Source organism: Bufo gargarizans, chromosome 2 (genome assembly GCF_014858855.1).
Source record: "Bufo gargarizans isolate SCDJY-AF-19 chromosome 2, ASM1485885v1, whole genome shotgun sequence".
Lineage (NCBI taxonomy): Eukaryota > Metazoa > Chordata > Amphibia > Anura > Bufonidae > Bufo > Bufo gargarizans.
This window is the reverse complement of record NC_058081.1, coordinates 57,177,366-57,200,712: the sequence shown is the minus strand read 5'-3', so window position 1 is coordinate 57,200,712 and position 23,347 is coordinate 57,177,366. Positions and strand designations below refer to the sequence as shown.

Here is a 23,347-nt window from a genome sequence, read left to right as displayed (position 1 = left end):
ATCTGTCTAGACCCCCAGACGAAGCTGTTGGAAAGCCGTGTGTCGGGGGTGGTGGGGGAGCCGTGCTGCTACATTTGCTATGTAGGGATCATAGTGGTGCCCTGCAGTGTGTTACCTTTGGCACTTGCCTTCACAACTCTTCATTGATTGATCAGACTTGGGGATTTTCTGTAATTTGTAAGCTGGCTCACCCTTATCTTTTTATCCGTATCTTATGTGGCGCTATTATATATTTTTAATATGAAGTTTCAATGAAGTTGGTTCTTTTGTCAGGGTATCTTGGGTCTAGTACCTTTTGTTTGCTGATATATCAATTTATCTACATGGATCTGCTGGAGATAGCCAAGTACATCTCTCACTTACCTCTGAGTGTCTCATAGGGTTGCAATGGTGCAGCACATATACATGTATGTGATCACGCGGCTGTGATCGACTACTGCCTTCCTGCACTAATGGCTGGGATCCGAGAAATCAGTGCAGATTGTGGTGCTGTTCCTTATTTTTCTGTCCCATCGCTGATGAGGTCGTACAAGCTCAGTTCCATCCTTCAGCTGCCAGCAGCAGGATTTCCTGTTAAAAGCTGTGACAGTTACAGGAAAAGAGCTGTAGCAGAAAGGACACACCTCCTTAAAATGGACATACCCTTGAGAAAGTAAAGGATAATCCCCTGAGCTGTAAGAGGGAGAGAGCTGCAACTGAATGGACACACCTGTGAGCTGTGATAGGGAGAGAACTGCAGCAGAAAGGACACACCCCTGGGCTGTGATAGGGAGACTGCTGTAGAAAATACGGTACAACACCTGAGCTGTGATAGGAAGAGAGGAAGAGAGCTGCAGCAGAATGGACACACCACTAAGCTGTGGTAGAGAGAGAGCTGCAGCAGAAAGGACACACCTCCTCAGATGCCATTGTGAACAAACTTGGAGCAGCGGCACTGGAAACTCCTGGGGATTAAACCGGTGTTTGTAGCCTCTTTGTTTATTTTATTTCTGCCTCTTTGATCATTTTTTTAAATACATTGAAAGAGCCCTCAAGGGATTAAAGATGTTGTTTCATCTAACCCATTTAATTCTGAGTGGCTACTGACATCTTTGCAGGGATCTTCACATACATAGGACGCCTATAGGCGAGGTGTACTACTACATGCAGTCCGTCAAAAGAATTGCCATTTATGACATACACAGATGGACGGGTCCCAGAACAGGATGTGCCCCTCAATAGGACATATGGATGGGTCTTGTCGAGATAAAACCTGTTTCAAATTGGAACATATGATTATCATCAATGAGTAATGCAGCACCTGTGGCTGAAATCTCTTGGGCCTTCTGGAATTACATTTTTTATTTTTCTCCACTGTATTCACTGAGGAAAATAAACTGTCAGATGAAATGCAGAATGTAAAAGTAAATTCCCCATTAAAAGTGCCCTGTCTGACCCAGAAAAGAAGTACAGCGGTGTCTTGAAAAGATTAAAATAGACCAATCGCCAGCACCAGATGGCATACACCCCCGCATCCTAAGAGAATTAAGTAATGTCATAGCCAGACCCTTATTTCTGATATTTAAGGACTCTATACTGACAGGAAGTGTTCCACAGGATTGGCGCATAGGAAATGTGTTGGCAATATTAAAAAAGGGTCCAAAAACAGAGCTCGGAAACCACTGGCATAACTATAGGGGTCGCAGTGGTCGCGATTTCGACCGGGCCCCTGGGCCCCCCTTGCCAGTGTTACTGTACTTTTCCCTTTATAAGATGCAGTGCATCTTATAAAGGCAATACTAGCAAGTGCTTCCATCATGGAAGTGCTCACTAGTCTGCAGGAGGGGGGAGGGGAGAAGCGCTGTGAGCTCTGTCTAGTACTTACCCCTTCTCCTGCTCGCTCTTCTCAGGGCCCACTCTGCTGTGTCCTGGTTGCCTGCAGCGTCAGGATGTACACAGCGCACTCTGACCTGACGCTGCAGGAGGTAACTGCAGCACGGGCCTTGAAATGAGAAGACAACCAGGACAAGGAGAGTGGCGGCAGGAGAGGTAAGTTACTTTATTATTTTACAGTCTGATCTGAGGTCTGATATGGAGGTCTACAGGGGAATCTGGAGAGGTTTCACTGGGGGTCTGGAGAGGTTTAATGGTCCATGATCTTCACCATATAGGACTCTGCAGGCCATACACTTCATCATAGAGGACTCTGCAGAACATGAGCTTCATCATGGAGGATTTTGCAGGTCATGAGCTTCATCATGGAGGTCTCTGTAGGACATAAGCTTCATCATATAGATAGAGAAGTACATTACATGGGACATTCGTTACTTGCAAGGGAGTCAGTATAATGCAGTAAATGACCAGACTTTCTTAAGCTCAGCAGGGCACATTCAGGGCCTAGAGGAGGCTTTGGGGCAATAGAAAATACTTGTATCCAATACAGTAAGTTCCTCAGACTGTTTAATATGCACTAAGACAAAGTTCAGCTAAGGCCGTCATGGCACCACAACCCAGTGGTTGTTTACCTTACATCTTAGGTTCTCAGCTGCTTGAGTATGACACGCGAGTTAGTAAAACCCAGAACACCACAGCTGTGAACCAGGGTGGATGGTGCAACCCCATGAGGACGCAGCAAATTTTGGCCATCAAGATGCAGCATATTTTTAGATTTTTGCCTTTCAGTGGCATAACTTTTTTTTTTCACTGATATTGTTGTGTGGTGTCTTGTTGACTGTCTTTTGGGTGTGTACTGTATATATATATATGCAAAGCCACAAGGCGTGAACAGCACATCTCTTGCAGAAAGAAAAATGACTGTGGGCACAAATTAATGTAAAACCAACTTCGACCCCTGTAGAGCACAAAAAAATATATACTATTACAACAGAAATGTTTCATCTTGTTTGTTTGTGGTGCTTGACATATGTCAAATATAATATTTTCTCTAGGGACAGACTTGCCCCTTTAAGTGATTTCAGACAAGGGGTGAATGCTAAAATACTCAATACATTATACATGGTGATTAGGTGACAGAGAATAGCAAAGATAATCTATAACAGGCGGATACTTGATATATTAAAGCATGACTCAGTGGTTATTAAGCCTTCGGAGCCTGTTTGTCCTGTAAAATATTGTGATTATTTTAGTTTGTCTTTTTTTTTTTTATCTTTAATAAATACTTTTGATGAAAAATTTTCAGATAATGAGTAAGGCCTCTTTCACACAACCGTTTTTTTTTTTCCGTTTGCGGGCCGCTTTTTGCGTTCCGTATACGGAATCATTCATTTGAATGGTTCCGCAAAAAAAAAGGAATGTACTCCGTATGCATTCCGTTTTCGTATTTCCGTTCTGTTGAAAGATAGAACATGTCCTATTATTGGCCGCAAATCATGTTCCATGGCTCCATTGAAGTCAATGGGTCCGCAAAAAAAACGGAACACATACGGAAATGCATCTGTATGTCTTCCGTAGCCGTTCCATTTTTGCAGAACCATCTAATGAAAATGTTATTCCCAGCCCAATTTTTTCTTTGTAATCACTGTATACTGTATATACCATACGGAAAAACGGAACAGAAACGGAAACACAACGGAAGCAAAAAAAACGGAACAACGTATCCATGAAAAACGGACCGTAAAACACTGAAAAAGCCATACGGTCGTGTTAAAAAGGCCTAACTAGTGCTGCCTTCAGAAGCACTGTGGTCACACTGATGGTGTGACTGGGTGTGGATGATTCCATGTATCACTGATATACCTTCTGACTTTATACATCACCATTTTGTTATAGTAATGTTTTGCAATGTCCCCCAATGTCTGATAATCTAGTAATATATGTATCATCCTTGTTTTTCTTTTATATATTGACCTACAGTACAGACCAAAGGTTTGGACACACCTTCTCAATCAAAGAGTTTTCTTTATTTTCATGACTATGAAAATTGTAGATTCACACTGAAGGCATCAAAACTATGAATTAACATATGTGGAATTATATACATAACAAAAAAGTGTGAAACAACTGAAAATATGTCATATTCTAGGTTCTTCAAAGTAGCCACCTTTTGCTTTGATTACTGCTTTGCACACTCTTGGCATTCTCTTGATGAGCCTCAAGAGGTAGTTCCAGACAGTAAATGTTCCCACTCACCTCATGGAAACGCTTGCATCAAGCATGCCTATTTTTTTTTTTAAAGTGATAAACAATAACAGCGAAGCTACTCATTACTGAGTTCATGTTTGGAAGTTGGATTTCTGTTTTGGGGGGGTTAGTTTTTTTTTGGAGGTGTGGTCCTAAACTTTTGATCAGCTGAAAAACAGCCTGTTTCAGTTTATTAGTTGTTTTCATTAAATTGAACGCTCAAAAAATGTTTTGTCTCACTCCCATTTCTTCTTGTTGCATGTTGAAGCTCTACTTGGAACCTTGTTAAGATCCAGCCAGGCTAAATATGATTTTTTGCTATTTTTCAAGTGGTCGTAAACTTTTTATCAGGACTGTATATACTTTGTTTCTTTAATGAGATTGGGGTTAAATTATATACTATGAAATCAGCGGTTACGTGGTCTGCTTCTGGAAATCACATGTGCGTTCCATCGATGCGGTCCATGTATATGGCGGAAGTAAAAGCGATGATCATGTGATCGGGCCCTGTAAATCACATGTGCGTTCCACCGATGCGCTTCATGGGAATGACGGAAGTGAAAGCGCTTACTCACGCATGCTCAGTATACTGAGTAATACGCCGAGAAGCACCTGCTGTACCGGGGATCCATGCTGGCCAAGTGCCCACATATTTATGTTTTTAAACTATCTGTTTTTAATCTTGCACATGTGCACTTTATCACTTTATGATTGGCAATCACGATATCATATTAATTCTAGATACACTTATATGTATTTCACTTTTTTACCTTTCTGCACATAATTTTGTTGAGCATCTATGTATAATGTCACTGCTTGAAAAAGGTCCCAGTGAGTGGCCGAAACGTTGCTGTTTGGTGATTGAAATACACTTTATTTGATGTATGCATGGGATGTGCCGTGGAATCTTTTCTTATATATATATATATATGCACAAAAATGAAATGCCGCCATTATTTTGTTTGTAAGGAAGTTTTCTTGTCATTCTGAGAACCTTTAATTATGTTTTACATTTACTTTACAGGTTACAATGATCTAATATGTCAAATTATATTAATGCGTTTTTTTTTTTATTTGATTGAACAAACTTCATTTTTTTTACTTTTCAATGCGCTTTTGTATTATAAGTATAATGCATTGCAAAAACATAGGCGCCTGTGAAGGCATACGTAGCAACAATTTACATAGGAAAGAGCTGGGGGCCTGTATAGGCTCAGGGCTCTTCCTTAAAGGGGCTTTACAAGATTTTTTTAAAACTGGCAAACAAAATAATACATTTCTCACTTCTGAATGTCCCACTGCTCTCATGCTGCTGCTGTGATCCTGCCTGGATCTTATTTTTATGTGTGCCACTTTGCTTAAAATAGGCTCGGGTAGGTGCCAACATGCCATGAATCAAGATACGTTGTATGGTCGCCATGTTGAGTAGTTTTTTTTTTCACAGAAGTGGAAGAAGGTATGGGCACTGTTGTATGAAGCCACGTCCTCCGGCCTGGCACGCTTGGAGATGTACGAGGGCTCTCTGCCTCCTGAAACAGGGCGGAAGCAGGAGTGCTGGAAACTGCTACAACTCAGCGAATGCGTGAGTTTATCAGATCGATGTGGAGAAAGCTGCCCAAAAGACACCCGGGCATTCAGCATTGAGACAGCACAGCGGGTGTACCTGATTGCCAGCGAGATCCCTGAACAGCCAAACTGGGTGAGATCGCTCTGCAGTCTGGCATTTCCACAGGTGAGTGACGAACGCGGAGGTCAGAAGGGGAGGAATGTGGCAGTGTACGTCTGAGGAAGTCCTAGGGGCAAATCATGCCCAGTATGAGGTCATGCCCACAACACCGCACATACTTACCAATACTTTTGGGGTGTTTAAGACCCACCCCTGCTCAAACCTGCTCGGGGTGGCCCACTTCTGGACAGGGTTTACATAAACTCCACCGCTTTCGAGCCGAGGCCGAACTTCCCAGGATGATCTCTAAAAATTCAGGACAATCAGGGGACTGTTGGCAACTATGACTTTTTACCTATGTCAGGGTATATTTACATTTACATACACCTGTTTTGGGGCTTTTTTACCCCACAATTTGCACAAAATCACACCAAAAAGAAACCGGACACAAAACCCTAGATACACAGAAAAAGTTAAAATTCTACACAGTCCCCAAATTAAGTGTGGACAAATAACCTATATAAAATATACACTGTGAATATACTGCCCTTGACCCCTTACTTGCACATGCTCCTCGGTCCTTCATCCTCGGTCTGGATGACCAGGCAACAGATATACATATGTAGCGACCTGGAGGTGAGACGAGGAGGTAGGTAGTGGTAGTTGTGGCCTTGACGGTGGTGGTAGTACTCACAGATCACAATAACAATATCTCCCTCTAGCATTCCCTGGGGCCATGTAGTGAGTGTAGGGTGCACCTTTTCTTCCATCTGGGAACATCCTGCCTGGTGGTAGTTGGGGTGCCCTTGATGTTAGGTGTTGGTTTAGGCACAATGGCCAGCAAGTGGTGGAGTCAGTAAGCAGGCAAGTTGGTATCAACAAATAAGTCTCCCTTTACTAAAGTACAGGATAGGAGTAGAAGTACATTCTGCAATAGCAAAGCACAGTTCCAAAGGCAATGTATGGGCAACAGCAATGAAGGGGATTGTGGTGCTGCTTCTCTCCGTCTCTCTAAAGTCTCTCAACTTAGCCATGCAATGAGGCTCTTGTTAAATGCTTCTGCAATTTCCCGGCCTGAAGGCTGCAGAATTAAGACAGGGCTGGCCAAACTGTGTCACAGCGTGGAAGGGTGCGCTATCAGTGTTCCCTTCCACAGCAGTAAGGTCTCTCTGTCATAAACATGCATGATATCTTGCTGACTGTGACTGACTTCAGTGCACTGATTCTGATTTCTTTTTCACCGGAGCCCGCTTTAAGGTGATGGTTCTCTTAGCTTGGGCCTAGCTCTGAGGAGCTTGCACATGTAGGTCCTCGCTGGAGCTCTGGCAACCTAACAGGATGAACCAAGGTGTCAGCCCTTAGTTGTTCATACAATGCTATTAGGTATGCAGACATAGTAAAATACAACATTGAACTGGGCAATGCAGCATTATATCAATTAACCCTTTCAAGTAATGCTGTTCTATGCTACTGCACATATACCACACTAAAAATAAGTGCATGCATTTATTTCATGCATATATGACCCAATATGCTTGTGAGTGTAGACTGGCCACATACAGGACAATTCTGAAGTCCATTCAAATGGTCTGAACTATAGGGCTATCACTTAGTTTATGTGATTTTACTATGATTTACAGTTGTGCTCATAAGTTTACATATCCTTGCAGAATTTATGATTTCTGAACCATTGTTCAGAAAATATAAATAACACAAAAACTTTTCTTCCGCTCATGGTTAGTGGTCGGCTGAAGCCATTTATTGTCAAACAACTGTGTTTACTCTTTATAAATCATAATCACAGCACGAACTACCCAAATGACCCTGATCAAAAGTTTACACACCCCAGTTCTTAATACCGTGTATTGCCCCCTTTAACATCAATGACAGCTTGAAGTCTTCTGTGATAGTTGTGGATGAGGCTCTTTATCTTCTCAGATGGTAAAGCTGCCCATACTTCCTGGCAAAAAGCCTCCAGTTCCCCTATATTCTTGGGCTGTCCTGCATGAACTGCATGTTTAAGGTCTCCCCAGCGTGGCCCAATGATATTGAGGTCTAGAGACTGAGATGGCCACTCCAGAACCTTCACTTTATTTTGCTGTAGCCAATGACAGGTCGACTTGGCCTTGTGTTTTGGATCATTGTCATGTTGGAATGTCCAAGTACATCCCATGTGCAGCTTCCTGGATGATGAGTGCAAATTTTCCTACAGTATTTGTTGATACGTTACTGCATTCATATTACCATAAATTCTGACCAAATTTCCTGTGCCTTTGTAGCTCACACATCCCCAAAACATCAGCGATCCACCACCATGTTTCACAGTAGTAATGGTGTACCTTTCATCATAGGCCTTGTTGACTCCTCTCCAAATGTAGCGTTTATGGTTGTGTCCAAACAGTTACATTTTAGTCTCATCACTCCAAATGACTTTGTACCAGTACCAGAAGGTTTGAGGCTTGTCTCTGTGCTGTTTGGCATATTGTAAGCGGGATACTTTGTGGCATTTGCATAGTAATGGCTTTCTTCTGGCAACTCGACCATGCAGCTTATCTTTCTTCAAGTGCATCATGAAACAGCCACACCACATTCTTTCAGAGAGTCCTGTATTAGGGATCGACCGATTATCGGATTTACCAATATTATCGGCCGATATTCAGGATTTTGAACGCTATCGGTATCGGCATTTATTTTGCCGATATTCCGATAGCGTATGGGGAACACAGATCGCGCTGCTGACAGCGCTCTCCGTGTTCCCTCAGCAGCAGCACAGGGGAGAAGGAGCAGTGTCTCCCTCCCCCTGTGCTGCTGCTGCCGCTGCAGCCAATGGGAGGACAGGGGACAAGAGAAGGGGAGGAGCTATGGCCACTGCGCCACCAATGAAGCTTAAACTCTCATTTATTCATATACAGGAGGCGGGAGCTGCAGGATCACATAGCCGGCTCCCGGCCTCTATGAGCTGTAGCTGCGATCTGCGGCAGTTAACTCCTCAGGTGCCGCGGATCGCAGCTACTGCTCATAGAGGTCGGGAGCCGGCATCCAGCTCCCGCCTCCTGTATATGAATAAATTAGAGATTAAGCGCAATGCACCCCCCCTCCCCCCCAGTATTAAGCATTGGTGGCGCATAGGGCCCCCCCACCCCAGTCGCAGTGCGCCCCCCCACAGGATCCCCTCTCCCCTGCTCCTCCGATCGGAGCCCCAGCAGTGTAATGCTGGGGCTCCGATCGGTTACCATGGCAGCCAGGACGCTACTGAAGCCCTGGCTGCCATGATAAGCTCCATGCTGCTGTGTGCACAAAGCACAGAGCAGCAGGGACAGTGTGAGCTCCTATTCACCCTGATAGAGATCTATCAGGGTGAATAGGACAAGGGTTCTAGTCCCTAAGGGGGCTAAAAGTTAGTTAAAAAAAAAAAAGTTACAAAAATAAAAACACCAAAATATTAAATATAAATGAAAAAGAAAGATTTACAAAAAAAAATACACATTAACAATAAACATGAATTTTCAGCAGATTTGTGGGAATTTTTATTTTTTTTTCAAAAATGAAAATTCCCAGAATATCGGTATAAATTATCGGCTATCGGCCTGAAAGTTCACAAATTATCGGTATCGGTATCGGCCCTAAAAAATCAATATCGGTCGATCCCTATCCTGTATTTCACCTGAAGTTATTTGTGGGTTTTTCCTTGCATCCCGAACAATGTTTCTGGCAGTTGTGGCTGAAAGTTTAGTTGGTCTACCTGACCGTGGTTTGGTTTCAACAGAACCCCTACTTTTCCACTTCTTAATTAGAGTTTGAACACTTGATTGGCCTTCTCAAGTCCTTTGATATTTTCTTATATCCCTTTCCTGTTTTATAGAGTTCAACCACCTTTTCCCGCAGATCCTTTGACAATTTTGCTTTCCCCATGACTTAGAATCCAAACATCAGTGCAGCACTGGATGAAAGATGCAAGGGTCTGTCAGGAGTCAAGGAAGTCATTGACCTTTTATACACACCCACTAATTACAAGCAAACAGATCACAGATGAAGATGGCTACCTTTAACCCCTTAGAGACCGGGCTTATTTTCACCTTAAGGACCAGGCCATTTTTTGCAAATCTGACCAGTGTCACTTTAAGTGGTGATAACTTTAAAACGCTTTGACTTATGCGGGCCATTCTGAGATAGTTTTTTCGTCACATATTGTACTTTATGACACTGGTAAAATGGAGTCAAAAGAATTAATTTTTATTTATAAAAAATACAAAATTTGCCCAAAATTTGGGAAAAATTAGCAAATTTCCAAGTTTCAATTTCTCTACTTCTATAATACATAGTAATACCTACAAAAATAGTTATTACTTTACATTCCCCATATGTCTACTTCATGTTTGGATAATTTGGGGAATGACATTTTATTTTTTGTGGATGTTACAAGGCTTAGAAGTTTAGAAGCAAATCTTGAAATTTTTCAGAAATTTTCCAAAACCCACTTTTGAAGGACCAGTTCAGGTCTGAAGTCACTTTGTGAGGCTTACATAATAGAAACCACCCAAAAATGGCCCTATTCTTGAAACTACACCCCTCAAAGTATTCAAAACTGATTTTACAAACTTTGTTAACTGGTTAGGTGTTCCACAAGAATTAATGGAAAATAGAGATACAATTTCAAAATTTCACTTTCTGGCAGATTTTCCATTTAAATTTTTTTTCTCCAGTTACAAAGCAAGGGTTAACAGCCAAACAAAACTCAATATTTTTGGCTCTGATTCTGTAGTTTACAGAAACACCCCAAATGTGGTTGTAAACCGCTGTACGGGCACACGGCAGGGCGCAGAAGGAAAGGAATGCCATACAGTTTTTGGAAGGCAGATTTTGCTGGACTGTTTTTTTGACACCATGTCTCATTTGAAGCCCCCCTGATGCACTCCTAGAGTAGAATCTCCAAAAAAGTGACCCCATTCTCGAAACTACGGGATAGGGTGGCAGTTTTGTTGGTACTATTTTAGGGTACATATGATTTTTGGTTGCTCTATATTACACTTTTTGTGAGGCAAGGTAACAAGAAATAGCTGTTTTGGCACCGTTTTTATTTTTTGTTATTTATAACATTCATCTGACAGGTTAGATCATGTGGTATTTTTATAGACCAGGTTGTCACAGACACGGTGAGACCTAATATGTATGCTTTTTTCATTTATGTAAGTTTTACACAATGATTTCATTTTTTAAACAAAAAAAAAATCATGTTTTAGTGTCTCCATATTCTGAGAGCCATAGTTTTTCCAGTTTTTGGGCGATTATCTTAGGTAGGGTCTCATTTTTTGCGAGATGAGATGACAGTTTGATTGGCACTATTTAGGTGTGCGTATGACTTGTTGATCACTTGCTATTACACTTTTTGTGATGTAAGGTGACAAAAAATTGTTTATTTAGCACAGTTTTAATTTTTTATGGTGTTCACCTGAGGGGTTAGGTCATGTGATATTTTTATAGAGCCGGTCAATACAAATGCGTCGATACCTAATATGTATACTTTTTTTTATTTATGCAAGTTTTACACAATAACAGCTTTTTTAAAACAAAAAATTATGTTTTACAGTCTCCATATTCTGAGCCATAGTTTTTTTTTATTTTTTGGGCGATTGTCTCAGGTAGGGGCTAATTTTTTGTGGGATGAGGTGACAGTTAGATTTGTACTATTTTGGTGGCCATACGCCTTTTTGATTGCTTGCTGTTGTACTTTTTGTGATGTAAGGTGACAAAAATGGCTTTTTTTGGGCACTTTTTTTTTTTTTTTACTGTGTTTACCTGAAGGGTTAAGTCATGTAATATTTTTATAGAGCTGATTGTTACGGACGCGGCGATACCTAATATGTATACTTTTTTTTATTTATTTCACTTTAACACAGTGATTGCAATTTTGAAACAAAAAACATGATGTTTTAGAGTCTCCATGTTATGAGAGCTATATATACGGTAATGTTTTTATTTTTTGTGCGATTATTTTATATAGGGGCTCTTTTTTTGCGGGATGAGGTGACGGTTTTATTGGCACCATTTTGGGGGGCATACACCTTTTTGATCGTTTGGTGTTGCACTTTTTGTGATGTAAGGTGACAAAAATGGCCTTTTTTTAAACAGTTTTTATTTTATTTATTTTACAGTGTTTATCGGACAGGGTGGATCATGTGATATATTTATAAAGCCAGTCGTTACTGACGCGGCGATACCTAATATATGTGTGTGTGTTCTTTTTTTTTCTTTTTTTCATCAGTGGAAAGGGGCGTTTTTTTCTTTTTTTAGTTGAAACTTTTTTTTTATTAAAAACTCTTTTTTTTTTACTTTTTTCTGTCCCACTCTGGGACTTTACTTTTGGGGGTCTGATCCCCTCTGCAATGCATTACTAGACTTTTCTATTGTAATGCATTGCCTGTTAGTGTATTACACTGAGTAATACACTAATGCCTCGTTCACAAGAACGTTTTTGCATTACGTATATGGGCAGTTTTTAGCATTCCGTATACGGTCCGTATATGGAACCATTCATTTCAATGCATTCCGTTTCCGTATTTCCGTTTTTCAGTTCAGTTCAGAGATAGAACATGTCCTATTATTGCCCGCAAATCATGTTTCGTGGCTCCATTCAAGTCAATGGGTCCGCAAAAAAAACGGAACACATGCGGAATGTACTCCGGATGTCTTCCGTATCCCTTCCGTTTTTGTGGAACCATATATTGAAAATGTTATGCCCAGCCCAATTTTTTCTATGTAATTACTGTATACTGTATATGCCATACGGAACAACGAAATGGAAAAACGGAAAGGAAACAGAAACACAATGGAAATAAAAAACGGATCCGTGAAAAACGGACCACAAAACAGTGAAAAAGCCATACGGTCTTGTGCATGAACCCTAACAGTTTGCCTAGGAGATGAACCTAAGGCTGGATCTCCTGGGCACCCGTAGAAGGCAGGTCCTGATTCTGTGCAGGGCATTGGGGAGCCTCTGCACGGCATCGGGCTGCCTTCTCACCCATCGGGTCCCCGCCACAGCAGCGCGGGGACTCGATGGGCACCCTCACCTGCCGCAAATCCCCTCTATGCCGCGGTTAGCTCTGATCATGGCAAAGAACGGGTTAATCCGGCGGCATCGGCTTGTACAGTGATGTCGGCGGATACAGTAGGGGCCCGGCTACCAGGGACTACCGGAACCCTGCAGTGATCGGGCACGCACCTGTCCGCTGACCGCCCGATCACCATAACGTAATAGTACGTCAAAATGCGGGAACGCACCTGCCCCCATGACGTACTATTGCGTCATATATCAGGAAGGGGTTAAAAAGAGTAAACTGCGGTTGTTTGACAATAAATGACTTCAGCCAACCACTAACCATGAGGGAGAGAAAAGTTTTTGTGTTATCATTCATATTCTCTGAACAATGGTTAAGAAACCATAAATTCTGCAAGGGTATGTAAACTTATGAGCACAACCGGTATATTTAGCATAGTCTTTCGTATCCCTATGTCTCTGATCAATCACTAGATTCCGGCAGAAAAATGACATTTCTGTAAATGGCGTATTTGGAGTACGGTCACTGAGTGGATCAATAGAAGCATTTCTTTTTGTCTATAGGCTTGTCGTTTCCCATAACCATAAACAGAAATGCACAAAAGCAAAAACAACATTGGATCAATTAAAATAAAATGGATTCATAAGCAAAACTGACTTACTAAAATAAATCTCATTTTATATGAAGTGGCCAGGATGAAAGAAGTTTGGGCTATCACCTGGCCAGTTTGGTGGTAGTTACACCGAACTGGTAAGTGTTTGCCTCTACACAATCCTAACAATAATCATGACAGCGCTACCGCTAAGACTGTGTTCACACCCAAGCGCCCTTTGTGGTATCTGAGGTTATTTCCAGACATACAGTGCTGCGCAATAGTTTTAGGCAGATGTATGAAAATTCTGCACAGTAAAGGGGGGATTTACACGGCCCGAATATTGGGCAGATTATCGGGAACGAATGTTCCTGCGAACGCTCATTCCCAACAATCTGCCCATGTAAGGTGCGCCGATCACCCGATGAACGAGCAAAGTGCTTGTTTATCGGGTGATCCTGTCGTTCGTGCAGGCACATCAATCATCGTTTCTGGGAAGCAGATGCATGTAAATGCATTGCTTCACATCCACTGAACGAGCAGAAGACTGTCGGGAAGGAACGCTTCCTTCCCGACAATCGGCTGTACATTGCAACGTGTAAACCTGCCTTACGAATGCCTACCAAAAATAGAAGCGTTAATAGTTTATTTTATCAATTGACAAAATTCTAAGTGAATGAACAAATGAGAAATGTAAATTCAATCAATGTCGGGTGTCACCTTTACCTACAAAACAGCATCAATTCTTCTAGGTACACTTACACACAGTTTTTGAAGGAACTCGGCAGGGAGCTTGTTCCAGACATCTTGGAGATCTAACCACAGATCTGTGGCTGTAGGCTTGCTCAGATCCTATGTCTCTCCATGTAAATCCAGACAGACTTGATGATGTTGAGATCAGGGCTCTGTGGGGCCATATCATCACTTCCAGGACTCCTTGTTCTTCTTTACGTTGAAGAAAGTTCTTAATGACATTGACTATATGTTTGGTGTCGTTGTCCTGCTGCAGAGGAAATTTGAAGCCAATCAGATTCCTCCCTGATGGTATTGCATGATGGATAAGTATGTACCCTGCTGCTGCTGAGGGGTAAACAAGTTAAGACACCCTACCCAACTCAGTAACAACTTGGCCAGTCATATCATTGAACCTGCACATCACATTGAAGGTCAGTCAGAGATTCTACAGAGAGACTTTAGCAAGAGAGTGTAACAATAGGATCATTGTTTGCTTCCAATATTGCCTAACTCATGCACAGACATCTGAGTAGATTGTGTACAGACTGTTAGATGTACTACAAGTCCAATTTTGCATTCAAGTAAAGAAAAGACATTTGTTGTGTTTAACCTGGCCTGGTTACTGACTCCTACTACACCACATGCTGACACTTGCGTGGCATTGCACTTACTACACCTCCAGCCAGGCACCCAAAACTACCATAAGGCAGGAACCCCAACTAAAGGGAGTACCCCGAGGGAAGAAAGGGTGCACCCTCCTTTTGAATGTACCAGCCCTAGTGAGTGACAGCCTGAAGGAGACCACTGTGACACATTCTCTAGTCAGGGCAACTACCACTCCTAACCTCCGCTCCGGGTCCTCAGGGGCTCACTGCAATAACAGAAAATAATCAAATTCAACTGCATAGCACATAAGTGCGGCTATGGATTTATTGTAGTATTTACATAGCTTTCTGCTTGTGTTCAGGAACGCCGAACTTTGGAGAGGACAGGCAGCCAGCCGCCAACTTCTAGTCTCCAACTACAAGAGAACTCTTTATACAGCACCAGCAAGGAGGCCTCACCGGGTGAGGAAAGACATCGGTTGACATGTTCACAATATCTTATGAGCAAAAACAGGTCAAGCAGTCAGTAAAAAGTGCATTTTTTGCACATATAGGAAACTAATGAGTCTGAGAAGTCTTTGATGTGGTAGAGAGAAAGCTTTGAGCCGGAGATGAGAAAGTGGCATTCAGCAGGTGTGGAGGAAAGCACTGTGCTGGATCGGATAATAAGCAGGGGGTATAGACAAAGCATGTGCAGATGATGGCACAGCAGGGCGTAGCAGAGGACAAGATAATTATTGGGCAGGAGATGGGAGGATTAGCAGAAGCTGAACAGTATTATACAGTACATTAATCTGGTCTCCAATCTTCAGGGACAATGACCAAATTTAAAGGGGCTTAAGCATTCTGTGAATTGTAGATGTCTCCACCTCTGGGGACCTGCACCTATCTTGAGAATGGGGCCCCGTTTTGTGACTACTGTGAACAAAGAGGTGGATGCGTATGTGTGGCTCTCTCTATTTACTTCTGTGGGAGTTCTGATAGTGGAGGGCAGCTATTTTTGGAACTCCCATAGTGAGTGGAGAACCGCACATGCGCTGTCACCTTGCCATTCACGAGGGGCTTCGTTCTCGAGTGGGACCCACACCTATTGGACATTTATGGCATATCCCATGGATATGCCTTAAAGGTCGAGATGGGAGTACCAATTCAATGGGACAAATGACCTATTTACTGTGTAGCGGAGACCAGTACTATAAATGGCACATGATATTTTGAAGGGGGGTTCAGGAGCTTTAATTTACACCTGTAAATCTGAGACGGTTTGGTTATTAGGGGTGCTTTATCTGACAATGCTGCTGTAGTGTGCAGTAGTATATCTACTTTAATCACAGTGACCATGCACATTGGCACTGTACAGAGAAGGGGAAATGAACCTAGCCAGGGGGCAGACTGGCCATAGACCCTACAGGGAAATTTCCTGGTGGGCCAATGCCCAGGGGTCACCCAAGCCCTCCTCTCTGCCTCTGGCTGGGTACATAATGAGCTATCAGTGGTAATTAACGCTGTGAGAATCAGGTACTCATGTACCCGGCCAGCGACCACACATGTCCTCCTATATTTAACTGTTGTGGCCCACACCTCACCCCCTGCTCCATATCTTAATTAGAGAGAACTGGAAGAGGAACAGAAAATGGCAGCCATTTATGGCCACCACAGATGGACAGCATTCGGGGCAGAATATTGTGTGCACTGTGGTATTTATTTCTGCTGGGACGGTATTTTACGCTATGTTATTGCTGACCCTGCCGACTCGTGTTACTCTGCCTTCTGTCACTTTTACACTTTTAGTGTTTTTTTCCAGGGCCACTTTAACTTCCCAGTCCCCCCTGAACATGGCAGTAGTCATAGCATGTCATAAAGTCAGCAGACAATTTTTTATCACATTTCTCAAAAATAAGTTCAAGTTGAAAATAATGTCGACCCTGTAGTGTATAATTGTTGCGCTGATTTTTTGCTTATTTTTCAGCCCATTTTGTGTTGGATCCACGACTCTTTGGGGTTCTTGGCACTGTGTTTAGTACTGCTTGTGTTTGGCTACTGAGTCCTTGCCATAGACTTTGACCAGGTTATACAATGTCTGAGCTAGTGGGAACCCCACCACGAACGAAGGCCCCTCTGCAGTATTCAGAGACAAAGCCCCTCCAACAAACTATCTTCTGCAATGTTCATGTGACTTCTTCTTGTCCATAGGTGGTCAGTTTGCAGTGCGAGTGAGGCAGACAGATGCTTCTTCTCGCTGTGGTCTGTCCGGTGTGTACACACTAGTAACTGAAAGCAAATGTCTTTCCCTGAGAGATCGCCAAACGGGAAATGTGGTTTTCAGCTGGCCATATCAATACTTGAGGAGGTTTGGAAGAGACAAGGTGAGAAAATCTGTTCTGTGCTTTTCTTAAAGGGCTTCTGTCACTCCACTAAACTCTTTTATATTTTTTTGTATCCTTAAAATCCTTATGCTGCGATTTCTCAATATATAGGTCTATTACTCAGTTTGGTTCAGTAGTTATATAAAAAAACGAACTTTTATAATATGCAAATTACCTCTCTAGCAGCAGGTAGGGCGGCTACCTGCTGCTAGCAGCCGCATCCTCCATTCATAATGACGCCCCCTCCTCATGTTGATTAACAGGGCCAGCGGAGTGAGCGGACGCGCTCGTTCTCTGACTGGCCCTGTCTGTGTTTTAAATCTCGCGCCGGTCTTCAGTTGGCGCAGGCGCACTCAGTGGAGGACGCTCTCTCGGCCGCTCCATCCTCAGTGCGCCTGCGCCGGGTGTACATGTGACGTCATCGGCGCAGGCGCACTGAGGATGGAGTGGACCGAGCGAGCGTCCTCCACTCAGTGCGCCTGCGCCAAAAGAGTTTAGTGGAGTGACAGAAGCCCTTTAAAGGGATACTGTAGTGTCCTTGAAGAAGATTAAAGGGCTTATGCAAATTTTTCAGCTTATACCCGGTCTACAAGATACATTAATACGACTGTGGTGGAGGACATGGGGTTGTGCCAAGTGTTAAAGTGGTTTTTCAGGGTCCCACAAACCAACCTTAATTACACATTCCATGTCTATAGAAGAAGGTTTGTAATATACTTACCATTCTGAATTTACATTGATTGGCCTGACGAGACACTCTGGGGCAACCCTTCTGCTGTGGAGAGGGCCAGAACTTTTCCTCTTTCTGGCGTATGTGTCCTGGAAAACCCCTAACTACAGGACAGTCTGACCACTTGGACCCCCACAGATTGCGAGAACAGGGGTCCTGTGTTGTCCCGTATGAATGGAGCTGCAGTCAAGCATGCCGAGAAGCTGGCATTTGAGATGAATAAAGCTGCAGAGCGCATACTCGACCACTGCTCCATTCATACAGGAAGACACAGGACCAGGGGCGTAGCTAAAGGCTCATGGGCCCTGGTGCAAGAGTTAGGCTTGGGCCCCCCTTCCCTCAGTGCTTTGTGTGTCTTCTTATGCAGCACAAGGGTCTTTGGGTCCCCTCAGGCTCCTGGGCCCGATAGCGACTGCTACCTCTGCACCCCCCATAGCTACACCCCTGCACAGGACCCTCGTTTTCATGATTTGTGGGGGTCTCAGTAGTTGGACCTCTACCTAGCAGACACTTATCTTTTATCCTATAGATAGGGATTACATTTAAATGGAACCTATTTAATGATAGGAAAACTACACAAATATCTTCCCCTTAGCTTTGTTGGTGTGTATGTTGTAGCGGTAGATCGAGGGCTGGAATTTTGTGGCCCTATACAGGTAAACCGTGTGCCCCCCTCCCCTCCCGGACCCTTCTCACATCCATAGACATAACAGTCATAACTTATTTTTTGCATCAGGCCATTTTGTCATAGTCATCAGTAAGATTAAAATTTTTATAAATTTTTATTATGGGTTAAGTGAAAGGAAAAAAACAGTTGCCGCCATTTTTATTTATGCCTTTTACCAATCACCATAAATAATATGTTCAATATATTGTATGGGCTGTTATAATTGCAAGGATACCAGATACTGGTTTGTGATATTTAATAGCAAGTATAGTGGTAAGGCAATAGACTTATCACTAATCTATAGCACTACTCTGATTAGTTGTCTCATCTGAGACATTAGTGGCATATCGCTAGGATATGCCACCACTGTCAGAGAGGTGACATAGGGACCTGCATCTATATCCAGAATGAGACCCCCAAAGTGAGTAGATAGTAGCCACGCATCCGTGACCACCCTCCAATCATTTCTATGAGACTGTTGAAAATAGCCGAGTGTGCTTGCTTATTTTTGGAACTCCATAGAAATTAATGGACAACATGTCACGGATGTGCCGTGCGTTGTCCTTCACTTTCAGGAGCCGGTTCTAGAGGTAGGTGTGGGTCCCAGCCTTTAAGCCCAGAAAATTCAGCCCTTCCAACAGGGCAGGTCTGTAGTGTAATGGTAACTATTCTGTCTGCTGTACAGAAGGTCAAATCCCAGTAAAAACCTACTAATTTCTTTAGTAAAACTCTATGTACTGGGAGAAGGCCCCTCACCCAACCCATATCCAGCACAGCGTCATTAATACTCTCTGCACTGAAGTGAGTACTTATGAGGCTGTGGGGCCTCCCAGCCGCTGCCGGCCCTGTACTACAGTACCGCCAGTACTGCTCTGATGGTTCATCAATACAACCCCTTGTCAGATTGACATATCCAACTTTAGAAACCCCTGGCAATGTGCCATACATTTCCTCTGCAGTACCTTGAATAAATTGGCATTTATGTAGCACATTTATTTGCCGAGACTACTGGGAGACACCCCGCTTGTAACAGCTCCCCGCATTGGGTAATAAGCTGGGGTGTGAGCTCCAAATCCCTTCAACTTACCGCAGTCATCGCTAAAGGGAAATCATGTACTTTAATGATATGGGAAGATTCAGATGGCCACATACATCCCTTGCAGTATTACATAGTGCTCGGTCAAACAGATGGGCTGAGCCAGCCAGAGTTGGAGGCATCCTTTATACAGCTCATAGAGGTGGGGTCAGAAATTTATGATCCTCCATGTATGACTTGCATATGCTCAGAAAATCAGCATATGGAAAGGGGTTGTACTGTTGGAGCAACCCCGTTTCCCAAATAGATGTAACTGTACATTTTACTGGTGCACTGCTGAATAGCATAGGTACAGGCACTGTGCCTGGTTCTTCAGCATCGGGGCCAGCAATATACGTCTAGAATGAGAGATATTCTGATGGTTTAACCTCTTATATTTCACAGTCAGTAGCAACCGCAGCATCTAAGTGGTTAGGCACCTCTGTCAACCCATTGGTGCATCGTGTTTGCATGGTGTCAATGGGTTGCCAAAGGTATGGCTTAATAGATTGCCTGTCAGTTTTGTACTGACAGGCAAAAATGCTTTGGTATACTTTTACATAATCAATATATAAATGATCTCAAGATCATTGAGAACTGGACAGTGTCAGGAGCAGAAAAGACTATTATTTCCACTTGTAAAACAGGTTAAAAAAAGTTATAAAAACTGGGCAATTACTTTAATTTACAATAATTGTTTATGTAAAAGTTTTTCTCAATTGTCACTTTCATGATGATGTGGCCATACGTCACCAGTGGCTTTCAGACAGATCATGTACAGCTACATCTTATGACCATACCTCATCCTTCCTCATTTCATAGTTCTTATCTCCACCAACAGACCATGTTTTCCTTCGAAGCTGGCCGGCGTTGTGCTTCAGGAGAAGGCAACTTTGAATTTGAAACATCCCACGGAAGTAATATTTTCCAGTCCATTGAATCCGCCATCAAAGAAAATCACAATGATTCCCTACTTGGCCACGAACAATATCACGAGGAGGTCACCAATGTACCTCGTCAACCAGTTCGTTCTGCTTCCTTAGCTGTGGGAGCGTCACACTCCACTTTGCCTTCCAACCAACCCATCCCTGAGAGTGAATACGCCGTGCCTTTTGATAAAGTGGCACAAAATCTTTTGGCTACAGGCTTCGGAGGTCTTCTTGGACCTAATGTTCCTCCACAACCAAAATCGAGAAAGGTTCGTAAACCTGAGCATATTTATGACGAGCCAGAACTTACTCCAGTGTACGATGAGCCAGAGGGAATCCGTGTGGATGCTTGGAAAAGTCAAGCCACTGATGCTCATGAGATTGGGTATGAATATCCATATCTACCAGGATGGGATGATTATGCAGTGCCCAGGGGAGGAGTAAAGGCCCGTCAAGGAGAGGAGCAAGAACAGGAGGATGAGTGGGGAACACAGGCAAGAAATGAAAGGGAATATGACAATATTACATTAAGGGGAGCAAAGGACAGCTGAAGAACTGTTGCCATATATTCGACAGAACCTATGTTTCTCCCCAATACCGAAAATGATCAAATACAGAATTCTGTTATGAAAAACTGATGTACAGTTTTTTTTTTCTTCCTAATTAGTGTGGGAATTGTAGGCACACTATTTATTGGGTGTCTTTAAAATACATTAAAGGGGTTTTAACTGACACCCGGGAACCCTGCCGATCAGCTGTTTGGGAAGGCACCATGCTAACAGTAGCGTCGCAGCCTTCTCTCTTTTCCCTAGGTCATGTGACATCACATTCATCGGTCACATGACCTAGGCGCAGCTCATCCCCATGGAAGTGAATGGGGCTGAGCTGTGATACCAAGCATGGCCACTATACAATGTACGGCGCTGTACTTGGTGAGCTGAGACAAGGCTGCGGTGCTACTGCCGGTGCCTTCTCAAAGAGCTGATCGGAGTGGGTCTCGGGTATCGGATCCATGCCGATCAGATACTGATGACCTATTCAGAGGATAGGTCATCGACTCATCGGTTAAAAAATCTTGGAAAACCCCTATAACACTGGACAATCCTCAAGACAAGTCAAGATGTAGGGGACCATAACATTATTTCTGCTACTGCTTTGCAGTGTAGAAAAATATATTTTCGACCCGTAAACTGTCAACAAGCAGGCTAGATGCCGCAGAAGGATATTATTATGTTTGTAGCTGCGAAGTACCATGAGGGCTGTTCTGTATTGCCTGTGGGCACACGATTACCCATACAGCCCCACTCATTGACACATGAACTGCTCAGCTACTAGATTCATGTATGTGTACCTCATATATGGGACCTATATGCTGATGACTGAGGCAGTATTTAGGTGTTAAACTCGTTGTCCCAACTGAACAACCACTGTCCCTAATTATACCGTATTGCCGAACTTTGCTTTATTAGTCAGAGAGGAGACCCATCAAAAGCTTTCCCAACACGGGCAAAACTACCAGGCTAGAAAGAGTAGCAGCGACTATGGGGCCCAACAACCAAGGGGGCCCATGTCCACTCTGACATAACGTGCAGTTAGTGATGACTGTGCTCAATGGGAAGGGGTATTATTACTTTTGCCTTTTTTTGAGCTATGATATCAGGTATTAATTATATCTGCATGGTGGCATCATTATGTTTTTTATTCCTATGCTGTGATGTCAAGGGGTACATGGCGTCCTTTTATTGTGCATTATTCCTGTACTGTTAGTGCAATTATTGTGTTATAATGAGTAGATTATGCCTGAACAGTTATATCACTGTGTGCATTCTCTTTACTGTACCTCTAACTGTACACTATCCCACTATTGTGACATCACTGTGTTTATTATTCCTGTACTACGACATCACTGTTTTTATTATCCCTGTACTGTGACATCACTGTGTGTATTATTCCTGTACTGATACTTCACTGTGTACATTATCCCTTTTCTGTGACATCATTGTGTACATTATCCCTGTACTGTGACATCACTGTGTGTATTATTCCTGTTCTGTGATATCACTGTTTACTATTCCTATCCCTGTACTGTGACATTACTGTGCGCATTATTCCTATTCTGTGACATCACTGTGTGCATTATTCCTATTCTGTGACATCACTGTGCATATTATCCATGTACGGTGACATCACTATGTACATTATCCCTGTTCTGTGACATCACTGTGTTTACTATCCCTGTTCTGTGACATCACTGTGTTTATTATCCCTGTTCTGTGACATCACTGTGTTTATTATCCCTGTTCTGTGACATTACTGTGTTTATTATCCCTGTTCTGTGACATCACTGTGTTTATTTTGCCTGTTCTGTGACATCACTGTGTTTATTATCCCTATACTGTGACATTACGGTGTGCTTATACCTGTTCTATGACATCACTGTGTTTATTATCCCTGTACTGTGACATCACTGTGTTTATTATCCCTGTACTGTGACATCACTGTGTGCTTATCCCTGTTCTATGACATCACTGTGCACATTATCCCTGTACTGTGACATCACTGTGTGCTTATCCCTGTTCTATGACATCACTGTGCACATTATCCATGTACTGTGACATCACTTTGTTTATTATACCTGTACTGTGGAATTATTATTTCTGCACTCTGGGGGTACTATTTCTTCTTATGGAGAGTGACTAGTAGATGTAGCACATTTCATAGGTCAGCCAATGCTCCTCTGTGAAAAGGGTATGAAAATTAGCTCTCCAAAAGAAAAGAAACCTGAGCCTCTGTAACATAGGTATC

General features: G+C 42.8%; 1 protein-coding gene across 1 annotated transcript in view; it reads left to right on the top strand.

Annotated features, from left to right (window-relative positions):
- The window catches only part of DOK2 (docking protein 2), a 32,503-nt gene extending 11,327 nt beyond the window's left edge, over window positions 1-21,176 (top strand). The window contains exons 2-5 of the mRNA XM_044278981.1: window positions 5,564-5,851; window positions 15,138-15,237; window positions 16,969-17,141; window positions 20,455-21,176. Of these exons, the coding sequence (XP_044134916.1) occupies window positions 5,564-5,851; window positions 15,138-15,237; window positions 16,969-17,141; window positions 20,455-21,093 (1,200 nt within the window). The 3' untranslated portion in view covers window positions 21,094-21,176. The remainder of the gene's footprint in view (window positions 1-5,563; window positions 5,852-15,137; window positions 15,238-16,968; window positions 17,142-20,454) is intronic.
- The last annotated feature ends 2,171 nt before the right edge of the window (window positions 21,177-23,347 follow it).